The sequence below is a fragment of the Panthera pardus genome, unplaced genomic scaffold (assembly GCF_024362965.1).
Source record: "Panthera pardus isolate Hobbes unplaced genomic scaffold, ASM2436296v1 HiC_scaffold_27, whole genome shotgun sequence".
NCBI lineage: Eukaryota > Metazoa > Chordata > Mammalia > Carnivora > Felidae > Panthera > Panthera pardus.
The window spans coordinates 26,699,431-26,714,839 of record NW_026526843.1 but is presented as its reverse complement, the minus strand read 5'-3'; the positions used below and the strand labels follow the sequence as shown (position 1 = coordinate 26,714,839).

The following is a 15,409-nucleotide window of genomic DNA, read 5'->3' as shown; positions in this document are numbered from 1 at the left end:
CTAAATTCGGTCATAGCCATGTGGTTGTTTGTCATTTGCGACTCATTAGCTCAGTTTGGTAGGTCCCCCGGCTAAATGAAGCCAAGGCCATGACTTTGATGGTTGCTAGGGACAATTAGCCTCCCTCTAGTCCACAGGTCTATACTTTTTCCTCCATGTTGGCCAGCCAACCTTCTTAGTAATATGTGCCATTTGTGGCACAAGAGGCTGGGCCTAATGGTGGGGCTGGCTTTGTTTGCACCTCTTCACTTCACACCCGCAGCTTGAGTGAACGTGTTCATTTCTAAGTGAAACACTCATTAGGAACAATGAGGGTAAGTGAACAGAAATTTTTATAAAGATGTTTTCTCACTGTCCCTCTTTCAGATTATCTTTCCTTTTCTCTAAGTCCTAGCCTGCATTTGCCTATTAGCAAAATAGAATGATCCTTTTTATTATTATTATTTGAGAGAAAGAGAACACAAGCAGGGGAGAGGGGCAGAAGGAGAGAGAATCTTAAGCAGGCTCCACGCTCAGTGTGGAGTTTGATGTGGGACTTGGTCTTACAAACCCGGGATCATGACCTGAGCCAAAATCAAGAGTTGGATGCTCCACCGAGTGAGCCACCCAGGCACCCCAGAACAGAATGTTCTTGATCCACTCTCCAAATTCTGTCTGACAGTACCTATTTATATAGTCCTTAAGGGACCCCTCAAAATAGAATATTGAAGAAACTGAGTCCCAGAATGGGAAAGGAACAACCACAAGTTCACCCAGTTTAATGAACCTCTCAAGACTTTCTTAGAAGGAAAATCCTAGATTGCAAGGAAGTAGAGACATGTATAATACCTCCTCTGAAATGTATCCTAGGAGCAAAGAAAAACATTTGAAGATTTTTGAAAATGAGCATGGCTGTTCCACAATCAAAAGAATGAGAACGTTAAAGCCAGTCTTAGCGAACAGCTTGGCTGGAAGGGGAAGGACTGTTGCCACAGCCCAAGCAACTACCAGTAATAACTTCACAATAGCTGGCCATCATGGGAATGTAAAGAAAGGCAAAGACACAGAAAGGATGAATTAATTTGACTTCATGTTTGCTCAGGGCAATGGAAGAACCAAAGATAACGCTCAGATTTGCTAACTAGGAGATTTGACAGAAATAGGGAAGTCCGGAAAAAACCAGCTGCTTTGGAGGCTGGGGGCATCTGAGACAGTGTGAGAAAGAAGGGCCATGATAAAACTCACCCAAGTCTAGTAACTCCAACTCAACTCCAAAGGTGGTGATTAACTGATGAGCGATATGCCATTATCCAGAGAACCCCGGCTGTGTTTCTGTTAAGCATTCACTTACAGTTGATGGCACAGTAAGTAGCCTAGTGGGCCTGAAAAATTCCAGGGTGTCTTCAGGTAGTTATACAACAATGGGTTCTAAAGCCCTCGCTGTCGACTGTTAAAAACTGAGAACAAACTGAGGGTTGATGGGGGGTGGGAGGGAGGGGAGGGTGGGGGATGGGTATTGAGGAGGGCACCTTTTGGGATGAGCACTGGGTGTTGTATGGAAACCAGTTTGACAATAGATTTCATATATTGAAAAAAAATAAAATAAAATAAAGCCCTCGCTGTCATGGAGAAATACATAAACAACATATGACTCCATATTCCCTGAACTACTGCACGTATTGGAGTAATTTCAGCCACTGATGAAGAGAAAGGACAGTTTGAGCTTAGAAGTCAAACCCGGGTGTCAGTCTCAGCTCCAAAGTTTACTAGCTATGTGCATTTATTTGTAAACACGTACCTCTCCGAGGCCCAATCTCATCTGGTAATTGGGAAGAACTACCTATGCTTAGCGTTGTTGGGATGATTAGATGTAATAATGTATAGAAATGCTTACCACACTGCCCATCCCAAAGTAGGCATTCGGTAAATGTGAATTTATACTCTTATCCCATACTTTACAGGGAAAGTAAAAGCAGTTCAATTTAAAATCTGAGGAATGAGGGTGCCTGAGTGGCTCAGTCGGTTAAGCATCCGACTTTGGCTCAGGTCATGATCTCACGGTTCTTGGGTTCGAGCCCCGCGTCGGGCTCTGTGCTGACAGCTCGGAGCCTGGAGCCTGCTTCGGATTCTGTGTCTCCCTCTCTCGGCCCCTCCCCTACTCACGCTCTGTCTCTGACTCTCAAAAATGAATAAACGTTAAAAAAATTTTAAACATGAAATAAAATCTGAGGAATGAGAGTAAAATATTTATACGTGAAAATATGAAAATATCTATTATTCCAACAATGACTTAAAGGTGGCATTCAACCATAACCCCTGAGAGATAGTCATCACCGTCTGTGGTCTAAGATTCTCAAGCTAATAGTAGATGGGTGTGAGAGCTTAGAACCCTGATTTCCCCTGCCGTCTCAATCAGGTGATCTGTTTGATGAGATATGTGTTGAGCTGAGTTTTAATGAATGAGCAGTTTATATGATGGAAATGGGGCTTTTCTAGGTGTTGAGGGGCAGCCAGAGTAAACCACTAGAGATGGACGAATCTGGAGATGGCTGTGCCTGCATGAGGATGGTGTGATTAGGCAAGGTGAATCAAGCCATGAGTTTCAAAGCCTGTGTAGATTAGAATGGGCCCCAGTACCAAAGGGGAGGGAGACCCAGCTAGATCTGAGGAGGAAGTTATGCTCTAATACACAAACGTACTTGTGGAATTTCTGGCTTCCCCCTGCAAAGGCATTGAAGAAAAGAGGAACAGAGACTTTAAGGAAGCCACAGAAGTCTTGTAGGCAAAGTTACAAGGAATATCCACAATGATTTTCCTGTTGGGTTTTTTTAAGTTTATTTACTTACTTTGATAGAGAGAGATAGCATGAGTGGGAACAGAGAGAGAGGGAGAGGAGAGAGAGAGAGAGAGAGAGAGAGAGAGAATCCCAAGCAAGCTCCACATAATCAGCATGGAGCCAGATTTGGGGCATGAACTCACAAACCATGAGATCATGACCTGAACCAAAATCAAGAGTCAGATGCTTAATTCAGCCACCTAGGCATCCTTCCTGTTGAATATTAACTTTTACTCAATACCAAAATGAATCTTTATCCAGAAAAACACAACAGAAACATCACTTCACATTAATATTGAAAGTTAAAACATGAAAAGGGTTGTGGTCATGGTCAAGTTGGGATCCACCACTGGAAAAACCATTTTCTCCCTCTGGACTTCAGTTTCCTATTCGTACAAGGAAGAGATTGGCGCTGTCACTAAATTCTGGCTCTAATATTTGAGAATGCTAAGAGACTTAGGAGAATCCTGGCCATCTCAGACAACCTAACTTCTCTACAGTTCAGGCGAGATTCAGCCACTCTTCCTGGAGCCCAAGGCCTGCACAAGATGAAACATTAGCCTGTAACCCTTCTTCACACTGTTACATCCACTGTCATATCCCCATTGGAAAAACTCAATGGAAAGAAAACAACTAATCAAAACGAGTTGATCTTCGTGATGTTTTTATGTGTGTGTTTCTCTTTTTAGCATGAGAGGGCATGTGAAAATACTTATTTACCTTGTAAATTTGCACACCTCACTTGCAGTGTTTCCAAAGCAGTTTTTAGACCACAGGATTAAGTCAAAGGGAACTTTTTTCCCTCAAGGGAAAAGCATGCTCGCCGTTGTCCTTAGGACTGTATCTCTAGCCCTTCTGTATCCTCTAGGCGAAAGCTTGCCCGTAATATTACCTTTGACAGCCTTCCAATAGTATCAGGATCAAGAAATCTCTGCACTTGCAGGCAGAATAGGCCTCAGTCCTTTGCAATCACATCCAGACCCCTTTCATCTTTGACATAAATCTGCCTTCATTTTCTACCCCCTTTCCTTATTACTGGTAGCCAGCACCCATACCTGACCCTCAAAGCTCAGAAATGTTAAGAGGTTTGGCTTAGCCTTGCTTTCTCAAAATTAAGAATGCCAAAGAATGTTTCCAGATAAGCACTCTCCTGATAAGAAATCTTTTCTTAATAGAATGCAAGCACATATTTTCTGAGCTTAAGTCCCACCTGGGTCAATCCACCTTACTTCTCCCTAGGCACAGGCCACAATGTAAGCTATAAACTACTGTGTACAAAGGGAAGCCTTTGTGTGTGTGTGTGTATATATATATATATATATATATATATGTATATATATGTTTTATCCATTCATCCACTGATGGACATTTAGGTTGTTTCCATTTCTTGGATATTATAAATAATGATGCAGTGACCATAGGAGTGCATGTATCTTTTTGAATCAGCCTTTTTATATTTTCTAGATAAATATCCAGAAGTGGAATGACTAGCTCATACGGTATTTCTATTTTTAATTTTTTGAGGAATCTCCATTGGTGGCTGCACCAATTTACATTTCCACCAACAGTGCACAAGGGTTCCTTTACCTCCACATCCACTCCAACACTTATTTCTTGTCTTTTTGATACTAGCCATTCTAACCGGTGCAAGGTGATATCTTATTGAGCCATTCTAAGAGGGTGAGGTTTCAGTTTGCATTTCCCTAACAAGTCGATGCTGAACATCTTTTCATGCGCCTGTTGGCCATTTGTATTTCTTCTTTGAAAAACATGTCTATTCAGATCCTCTGCTCATTTTTTAATTGGGTTGTTTATTTTTGTTGATGGTGAGTTGTCAGGGTTCTTTATATATTTTGGATACGAATCCCTTGTTGGATGTATGATTTGCAAAAATTTTCTATTCAGTAGGGTGCCTTTTCATCTTGATGATGGTTTCTTTCACTGTGTAGAAGCTTTTTGGTTTGATATATTCCCACTTTTTTTTTAATTTTTGCTTTTGTTTCTGTATTATTTTTTTTATATCAGACTTTGTGTGGTTGAGGATCAGAAGGCTTGCCTGTTCTGCTTTCTCCAGACGTTAAGCAAATCTACTCCAGATGGTCTTTCAAATTTCCTCTCAGCTGACAATGCAAACCAAGTTTACTTTTACCCAATACTGACGTATCTATTTGGGCATGCTTTCTCAGCTTATGATGAGAATAGAGCCATGTGATTCGCCAGCAGGGAGACAAAGTTCGGGACACAAAAGAAAGATGGAAAGGCAGAATTACACGCACCACCAGTGTCAGAACCAACTCGAAACTTGACAAGTAGTCGGTCAGTAGTTACCCCCTCGACTGGGATATTTGAGTGTCGGGAATCCTTCAGGCGGCCAAACAATACCTCCTACTTACTATTGTCTACAATTTCTCCATTAGAGTTTGCCCCTTTACGTTCAGTCTTTGATTCTGATTGAAAACACCAATTCTCCGTGGAGGGGGTCACCTTTAAGCTTTAATCTGCCATGGGCAGTCTAGTATGAGTAAAGGGTTTGATTTGGAGTGAGGGAAGACTTAGATGGGGAAAGAAGAAAGGGATATGGAACTGAGACGTGGGGAGGAGGGGGACCTTCTGTTCACAGACTCCCAAATTAGCTAAGGTCCCATCCTAATAATGCAGGTGCAAGGAAGAGAAGATTTGCTGAGGGTCAGCTTTTAATTAAAGGGAAACTTAAACAAACACAGTTATGAGGAATGAAGACCTCAGGGAAATCTTAATTCGCTAAGGGTAAATTGGGCCGGGCGTGGGTGAATATTTGTTTTTATCCTGTTCCCTAAAATCCACAGACTGACATCCATATGCAAACACAGAGGGATTCTTGATCTTTCCATCTCGAGCTCCTCATACACAGAAGAGTTTCTGCATTAGCATCTCAAATTTAGGCAATCAATATATTGATTTTGGTGGACACCAAATGTGTTTCAGTCAAATTAAAACAAAAACAAACAACAATAAACAACAAAACGTGGATTCAGATGTACTATAGGAATCTTTCCATGAATTCTTTTTAAAGAAAAGTACATTTGTAATATGAATAATCATACCCTGGAGTGTTGGAGTTGAGCTCATATTTTTGAATATCAGATTTCTTAGATATGACCAAATATAACTCAAAATAACTGAATTGGGCTTATCATCTCTCTCTTTCCTCTGCCTCTATTTTTCTGCTCTCCACTTGTATCTCAGAAACCACCTTCATGTACCATATGTAGCTTCCCCCATTCACTTACTTTGCCACAATATACAAGATAATTTTATCTGAAATTCCATGGAGACCAAAGATGTAAGAAATGAAGAGAGTGGTTCACCTAAGTTTCGGGTTTAAAGCCCAGGTGAGCACAGGAATAAGAGCAGAAGAGAAATTTTCATTTGCCTCCTTTCATCTCACATAATTTTTTAAGTTTATTTATTTATTTTTGAGAGGGGAAAGAGATGAGCGGGGGAGGGACAGAGAGAGAGGGAGAGAGAGAGAATCCCAAGCAGTCTCCTCAGTCAGCACATAGCGCCCAACATGGGGCTTGAACTCACGAAACCGTGAGATCATGACTTGAGCCAAAATCAAGAGTCGGTCGCTTAACTGACTGAGCCACCCAGGCACCCCACATAATTTTTTGATGTACAGGAATATTAATTGCATAAAATGTTAAACTTCTGTTAATTAAAATGTGTCACAGAAAACATTACATGTCAAATAAACTGAATTAAAATATATGTGACATATGTTACAGACACTTATCATTAATATATTAAGACTCTTGTAAATCAATAAGAAAGCCATTGGGGCACCTAGCTGGCTCAGTTGGTAGAGCATGCTACTCTTTATCTCATGGTTGTGGGTTCGAGCCCCACGTTGGGCATGGAGCCTACTTTAAAAAAATAACAAAAAGAAAGAAAAGGAAAGCCATTAATATCACAGTAGGAATCTGAACAAAGGAAATAAATGGGAAATTCTCAAAATAAGGAATAAACATGGACACAAAAAGTTTTAAAAGTCATTAACTTTACTAACAGTCAAAGAAATGCTAAAAAGAAAGAGAATCTTTTTATACCCCTTTATCAAATGGGCACATGTATTATTCAATGCTAACAAAAGTGAAGAGAGACGAGTAATCTCATATTCTGCTGATGGGGACATAAAGTGGTACAACCTTTCTGAATGACAATTTGGCAATATGTATCAAAGGCCTTAAAAATGTCCATAACTGTTTGGCCTGATATTCCTACTTCTAGACATTTATCCTCTGGAAATAAGTAGAGATGCTGTATGAATGCTGTCATCACAGCATTATTCGTAGTAGGGAGTGACAAGAAACCATCGAAATTTTCATACTGGAGAATGTTTAAATAAAATTAAATATGTCTAAGGGATGGAATATTATGTAGCCATTAAAGCCATGTTTGAAAACATTGACTAACGTAAGACAATGTTCAAGATATCATGTTAGTTTTTTTAAGTTTATTTATTTATTTATTTTGAGAGGTGGGAGAGAGTATGAGTGGGGGAGGGGCAGAGAGAGAAAATCCCAAGCTGGCCCGCGCTATCAGTGCAGAGCCTGATGCTGGGCTCGATCTCACGAACCAAGAAATCACGACCTGAGCCAAGATCAAGAGTTGGACACTTAACCGACTGAGCCACCCAGCCGCCCTTATAATGTTAGCTTTTTAAAGACAAGTACACAAATAGTACAATCTGTTTTACTAAAAAAAAAAGAGCATGCAGTATGTTTATATAAAATAAAATAGAAAGAAATATCAGATGTTAACAGTGGTTATCCCTGAGGAACAAGAGTCACCCATACTCATATATTTTTTTTACATTTGTTGTGTCCTCTCAAATGTCCAAAATGAACACATATTAATTTTATACTTAGAAAGAAAAGCCCAGATGCTACCCCAGAAGAAGAAAAACATCCGTAAAGTGTTCTGAATACATTAGGGTCTGCTTCCCACATACTCAGTGTTCGCAGATTCCTCATTTACCACAGGAAGATGCGATTCGTAACCCTGGCCTGAGTCTTCCCCTCTTGACTCTGTGCCTTTGGTTGCTTGTTTCTGGATGGTAATATCCCTTCTTGGATCATACTTTTCTCACCCAGAACCTTTCTTCCAGTCATGAAGGACACCTGAGAAAAGAAACCCACTTCCACATTCCTCATTGTGTTGGGTCGCTATTAGAATAGGTCAACGGCTCTCAACCCTGGCTGTATGTGAGAATCACCCAGGGAATTTAAAATAAAATAAAGCCCAGGAACCACTTGTGATTTAATCGGTCCAGGGTGAAGCTTGGACAGCCATTTTGTAAAGCTCCCAAGGTGATTGTAATGTGCGGCCAGAGTGGAGAGCCACAGAGGTAAGAAAAGATGCAGAAAAACAGAGTAACACTTTCCTCAGCTGAATTCAGTTAGGTAACATAGGCAGGATGGACCTGACACCATTCCCCACTGGCCTCTAAGATACCCACCAGCTACCAGCTATTCGTGTGTTAAATGTCACAGTCTGAAGCCCACTAAGCACATCACCACCTTTCAGAGTCATCATTCGAATGACCTCATGGAATGGGCAGCCCCCAAGGTGATGCTCAACAGTCCTTTTCCTTTCCTTCCAAATTTGCTTGTGTGAAGGCCACTGCTAAAATGCAGCTGCGTTAGCTGGAGGGGTAAGAGATTAAGCCACGAGCTGTTCTTACACTGGCGCCTGGAAAAGGACAGAATGCTGAGAGAATGGGACACAGGACAGGCAAGTTTGTCATTCTTCTGTTTTTAGATCAAGTACCAAATTTGTTCGGCGTGGAGCAGTGTTTCATTTCATTTGTATAGTGAACAAAATCCTGACCTTCTTTCCCCCTGTGAAAATGATTTTGACAATTGTAGATTTGAGAGACTCGTGTCTCTGCCCCCCTGTCATGAGATCAATCCAATAGTCTCAGACTGAATCCCTGGGAGCAGATTCTGAGGTGGAGATCAGCATGCTAAAGTTTCTTGGGGTGTGGCTTCACTACTGACACTGGTGGGGGGGGGGGAGAAAAAGGAGGAAGCAGGGTTGAGCAGAAGGAGGAGATGGGTGGTAGTGCAGTCCTAACAAGGCCTCAGCCTACCCTTCAGGGAGCTCTGAAGTTGGTATGGCCCTTGAGCGTTATCCCATTTGGGTTAAAGGGGTTGTGCCTTTATATCCTGTAATGAGCAGTCATTGGATGCAGGCCGCTCTGCGGAGGGAGCAGGACCTGAAGCCGGGAAGCTCTCCTCAGCCAACAACCTTCCCAGAAACTAAAGGAATAGGCCCTTTGGTGCTGAAGGGGGATCTGGGTGGTACAGCACAGCAGCCCCACTAGCCTTTACCACAGTGGCTTCCTTGTTTAGCAAGAATAGCCCAACAACCAGGATTGGGTTGTCATTAGCCGTGGCCCGGTTCTCCATCCACCATCACCTTGCCTCCCCTCTGCTGTCATGCTCCTACATTTTCCTGGTTGAACTCAGATGACAACCCAGCATTCGCCCAGTCACCTATGTGGTCACGCCTAGTCTTTACAAATGAGGAAGAGAAAGAAGGGGGACAGCAACAGTGGTCTGGAATCGAGAGAATTTGCTGCTCAAACGAAAGTCGCTTTCAGTATTAACAAAGTTGGGCTTGCGAAAGCTCACACAGAGTGGAGGACAATTCTAAAGCTGCTAAAACAGCAGGCTTATTTTTACAAAGCCAAGGCTTTGTTAAGCGCCTCACCTCCTACAAGCACCAACGCCTGCTTTTGCTCTGCCTCCAGAGACAGACTTCTCTTTTCTTTCTTTCTTTTTTTTTTTCTCCCTCAAACTCATAGCTACTCTCTTTGGGCAGCTGCAACAGGGAACAGCCAAACTATAATAAATTAGGTACAAAAACAAATAAAAGCTTTTTGGGGGGATTACTCACGGACGCGTACGGAACTGAGGTGAGCACCGTCCCCCAGGGCTCTCCGGTACACAGCCACATGCTCGAGCTGACACGGGGAAACTCTGCGACGGTAGAAGATTCTGCAGTGTGACGCCACGGTTCTGACTTCCTCAGAAAACGGGAGCGAGGCTCATAGCCCAGGAGGCCCCGGCCTCCAGCTCATTAAAAAATCAGTGGCTTTCTCTATTTAATTTTTGAGTAGGTAAGACACTCACATGATTCAAAGAACAAAAGTATAAAAAGATCTATAAAATCGGTGTTTATTAAGAGGCCTCTTATTTGTGGCAGTGGACCGCGTGCAGAGCTACACTCGACTGTCATCTGCGTCTTCCAGGAGCTTATGCTCTGAGAGGACAGCGTTGAGTCATATTTTTTAATCTTTATTGTTTTTGTACTTACTGAAAATAATACTGCTTCTTGTGAAACAGTTGAACATTAACACAAACAAGTGGCCGTTCATGCAGAGGTTCTCTGTAATCCTATACCTCAGCGATAACTATTGCCAATTCTTCGCATTTCTTTCTATACGTATACAAATATATGGGTTTTTTAAAAAAACTCTTAATGGTTATATTATTTTTGAGACAGAGGGAGACAGAGCATGAGCAGGGGAGGAGCAGAGAGAGAGGGAGACACAGAATCCAAAGCAGGTTCCAGGCCCTGAGCCATCAGCACAGAGCCCGACGCGGGTCTCAAACTCGTCGACCGCGAGATCGTGACCTGAGCCAAAGTCGGACGCTCAACCAACTGAGGCACCCAGGCACCCCTGGGTTTTTTTTAATAAAAAAAAGAATTACACTCTAAGTGCTATTTTCAGCTTTTTTCTATATGAAAAAAATATTGCATAAATCTTTTATCATATAGAGATTGGACAGCAGCATAGCATTCCGGGTATCTGTACTATAATTTATCCAGTTTTATTTGGAATTTTTAAACATCGGTCATACAGTTCTTCCAGTCGGCTTCTTTATTGTTTGTAACTGATTACCCTCGCATTCCGGTCTACTCCTCTCTGGAGAAATGAATGAGAAGTCAGTAAGGGAAGCTTCATGGGGGAAGAGAATCATTCACAAAGGTCTATAGGTAGGGGCAAATGAGACATACAGGTCTATTTGCCTTGAGCAGGTAACAATGAGAATACTGACTAAAGGTGCAAAACCATCTTCCAGATTTGAGTGAATGTGAACATAGGGGAGAAGTACAGACTGGTATGAGGTGAGGGATTAAAGAAAGGGAGATCAAAGCAGGTCGCAGTGGAGTGAATGTTGAGGCCTGGATGCTGAGTCATTACGTAGCAGTCATTATGGAGAGAAGGGACATGCTTTAGTTGAATCCCAGCTTGATATCAATGAACGATATAATGTGGCTATTTACAAATATTAGCCATCCTAGGCTGCTAAAATAGCAGCCCATATCAGAGCGGCCAATAATCCCATTGTCATCCACACTGGTCAGATCACATCTGATTTAACAGGATCAATAAAATATTGACAAATATCCATAAGAGAGAGAGACGCAACAGGAAGGGAACCTATCATCATGTCATAAAAGTAAATGCTGTCGGATTGGGACATCTTCAGCCTGAAGAAAAGAAAAGTAAGGGGAGATGTGTTAATTGTCTTTAATAAATGTGGACCGTCACATGGAAAAGGGACTAAACCTATCTGTGTCACCCCAAGTGGCCGAATAGGATCAGCCAATAGAAATTTTAAGAATGTAGATTTTGACTCAATACACAGAAATTCCTTGTCTTTTGCTAAAGGGTCTTTGAAAAAGTTTAAACATATCAGAGACTTCCTGATGTAATTTCCTTTCCATTATTAATTATTTAGCCAATACTTTCTTCGTAAATCGTACAGAAGTAAAATTCAACCTAGTCCTTGCCAAATTTCATAAATTCTTAATTAGTAGGATTCAAAATAATGAGACCTGATTGTACAGTGCTTAAGAAAGATTTTCAAATACTTTCATCTCCTTCTTCCTGTTTATTTCTTAATCCCATGCCTTGGCCCGCCATGTGCCCTCAACTCCCACTGAAGCGGAGAGCACACAGAAAACCCACACGAAAATGTAAATCTGAGAAATAAATATGCGTGGTTGGTTTAAAAAGAGTAAGAATTAACATTTAAAGCAATGGTAATTTACTCTGATCTGTAATTTTGAGCTCCTGTGCTGAAATTGCTCATTTGGAAATTACCAAGTGCTTGGGTCTCATTTGTGATCTTCTTCCTGCATACACCCAGCACACAAAGGAGTCATAATGACCGGCTGAGTCACTGCTGCCATCTCCCTGAAGCGTGCTCTCCAAATGTCAATACCATTTTCTCTGGTGCAGTGACGAAGATTCCCAACCGTAGCTTGCTTACACTATCGGACAAGCCCTGGAATGTGTTCAAAGGGCACCGAGATCTTCCGTTCTCTACTGCGCCAGTGGCCAAATTGCCATGCCATAGATCGTTCTGGCTTTGCAAACCATTCCCATTACCCATTTCTGTTAGTTATCACCTAAATAGAAATGGAAAACAATTTAAATTTATGGGAATAAGGGAGCTGCTTTTGACCATATCCAAGTAAAATGATGTCTGTACTTGACGAAATTACACTCAGATTATGAATTCCTCCCAGAAGCAAAAATAAAGTCATGATATCGTGTTAGAGATGTCGGTTCTCTAAAAGACCAGAACATGGAAAACCCTGTGCTGTTCTGTGGCTCCCACTTTAAGATACACTGCTCCTCCCAACTTCTCAAACGCTACCTCCTACAGGGTTACCCAGAACTTAGCATCACATCTTTTCCGTCTTTCCCATTCAGCCTAGATCCAGGGTGTTAGGAGTAATAGCTGTCAGATGTAAATTAACTAAAAAGGAACCAAGAATCCCTGGCAAATTTCATTAAGGAAGGGGAAGAACTCAGGAAGACTTAACATGATTGAACTTTTTCATAAAACTGTGATCAAAGGACCAGTATGATATCTTTGTTATAGACTGTCTTTGTCAGGTTTTCTTAGAGTTATTTTACTCGAGAGACATAATTTATCTTGTTGGATAGTGATATCCATGTAGGAATCAGCCATATTATAATAAGGTTCTATCTCTACCGAAGCTATTTCTTTTTTTGTAAGTTTGTTTATTTTCGAGAGAGAGAAAAAGAGAGAGAGAACATGAGCAGGGGAGGGGCAGAGAGCGAATCCCAAGCAGGCCCTGTGCTATCAGGTCAGAACCCAATGCAGGGCTCATTAACACAAACCGTGAGATCATGACCTGAGCCAAAATCAAGAGTTGGATGCTTAACCGACTGAGCCGCCCAGGCGCCCCCCTACTGAAGCTATTTCTCATTCCAAAGAATGTTTAGTGGAAGATGAAAGACATGAGCTGCAACAGGAAACACTGAGGCCAGAAACAAGGAAAAAGCTTTGGCATTCAAGCCACAGATAGTGTGATCATGCACGTCAATAAAAACAGTTAGGTACTATAATTCAGCTGTGACTGCTCAAGTCTGGCCTTGATAAACGCCCAGCCTGGTGCCCACAAGTTGTAGAATCTTCTTTTTTTTTTTTTAATTTTTTAATGTTTATTTATTTTTGAGAGAGAAAGAGAGACAGAGTGCAAGTGGGGGAGGGGCAGAGAGAGAGGCAGACACAGAATCCAAAGCAGGCTCCAGGCTCTGAGCGGTCAGCACAGAGCCCGACCTGGGGCTCAAACTCACGAGCTGTGAGATCATGACCTGAGCTGACCGCGGACACTTAACCGACTGAGCCACCCAGGCGCCCCTAGATTCTTCTTTTAAAGCAAGACAGACATGCCGACTGTGTGGATGGGTAAAGCTGGGATTATGAGTAAGCCTGCTTTCCACAGTGGATATGATTCAAAGGGACCCAATGGACTGTAATAGAAACTCAGTAGAACCTTTAATACCTACAGGAAGATTTTTAAAAAAGAAAAACATCATCGTAACTGTTCTTCCTTCTTTCAGGATTTTCCATTCTCCAAGCGATCATGGAAGCAGCCGTGCAAAACAACTGGCAAGTGACAGCAAGGTCTGTGGGAAACATAAAGGACGTCCAAGAATTCAGGCGCATCATTGAAGAAATGGACAGGAGGCAGGAAAAGCGATACTTGATTGACTGTGAAGTCGAAAGGATTAACACAATTTTGGAACAGGTACGTTGGAGATTTATTCCACCCCCAGCCGACATGTTAAATCATCAACCTCAGGCAGTTCCCGTCTCTGCTAATAAATTAAGTAGCCAACGGACTAGATTTGCCAACAGTTTTTGATAGTCTCTCTAATCTCTTTTTTTCCTCCCCAGTGGCTGCAGGGGGAAAAAAAGAAAAGAAAAGCAAATCTAAGCTGTTGAAAATTGCATACCATGATTAATCTGGAAGTCTCTGCAATTTAATGCTACCTATCAGATAAACACACCCTTCTACACCTCTGTTTCATGGACAGCTGACTGCTTCAAAGTAATCCCCTTCTTTTTCCATGCCTTCCTCCCTGCAGGGGACGGACAAGGGATTAGGCAGGGCAGAAGGGTAGGGTTTTGTTTCAGGGGCCTAGTTGCAGATTGTCAAGACAGCATTCCCTGGGTTCGAATTTGTGGATATTTTTTGCAGAATATCCCTCTGGTTCCAGAGAGAGGCAGAGAGAATGTGTAGACCGTTGTGGAAGTAGGACGGCACGTGAGAGGGGGGGAAAGTGTTTATGGTTTTTAAAATGTGAACGAGTTGAACAAGACTTAGACTGAGGGGAAAATACCACTCAGTGGGCCAAAATGCATACGTGACAAAGCGACAAAGCTCGGGTATTTGAACTTAAGACTAAAACATATTAGAAGAAATGTTTCACCGTAAGCCAGATGGATACCCTGTTTGGAGTAAAGAGTCCAAGTGAAACGTGATGTAAGTGTATTATTTTCCTCGGAAGTCTCAATTTTCCAGTTAATAACAAAGTGCCTATGTTGCCATAAACAAAACTGTAGGGGAAACATTTCCATTCTAATTCGATCCCAGCGTACCTGGGGGCCAAAATAGCTTCGGAGATTGAAATTAGAGTGAGCAGCCATCGCCTGGGAAAGCAGTTTTATAGCAAATTAAATATTAACAATTTGTCAGATATGCCCCCATAAGAAGAGAAGGCAAAAAAAAAAAAATAGGGAAGGGAAGAGGAGGGGAAAGAAGGAGGGAGAAAGGGAGGGAGAGAGGGAGAAAGAAAGAGAGGAAGGAAGAGAGAAATCGCTGACCCTGCATCGTAGAGATACAAAGCCACAAAGCTGTCCCCTTCCTAAGAACGGCATCACCTCTAGTGAATCACAGCTCACAGGAAATCTAGAGCATAGCCTGGCTAAATCAGATTTCCCAACTAACATTCTCTTGAGCTACCCAAATGATCCACCCCTCCCTTCAAAAAAAAAAAAAAAAAGCCTTTGATTTTCTTAGATCTTGAAAGCAAAGAATCAGGTCAGTGATGTTGGTGTATGCACTACACGCCCTCTAAAATTTATACCAAAATAGCCTTTTAGTGGGTGACCTACTTAATAGCCTAAAGCACAGGAACATCCCCCTGGTTGTACTTTGTTTTCCTTCTGTTGTATTAGGAACTTTGGCTTCTTGAATATCTTGCATTCCATGAAG

The 15,409-nt window shown here is 41.9% G+C and overlaps 1 protein-coding gene and 1 long non-coding RNA gene across 11 annotated transcripts in view; one reads left to right on the top strand and one right to left on the bottom strand.

The window, feature by feature from the left end:
• The window catches only part of GRIA3 (glutamate ionotropic receptor AMPA type subunit 3), a 266,931-nt gene that overhangs the window by 119,823 nt on the left and 131,699 nt on the right, over window positions 1-15,409 (top strand). For all 7 annotated transcript variants that reach the window (XR_002073142.2, XM_019421825.2, XM_019421824.2 and 4 more), the window contains one exon: window positions 13,752-13,939. Coding sequence is in view for 6 of the 7 variants with exons in the window: in XM_019421825.2 (XP_019277370.1) it covers window positions 13,752-13,939 (188 nt within the window). In the remaining variant the exon portion in view is untranslated. The remainder of the gene's footprint in view (window positions 1-13,751; window positions 13,940-15,409) is intronic.
• Window positions 1-15,409, bottom strand: part of LOC109250727 (uncharacterized) — a 160,365-nt gene that overhangs the window by 21,483 nt on the left and 123,473 nt on the right. The window lies entirely within an intron of this gene.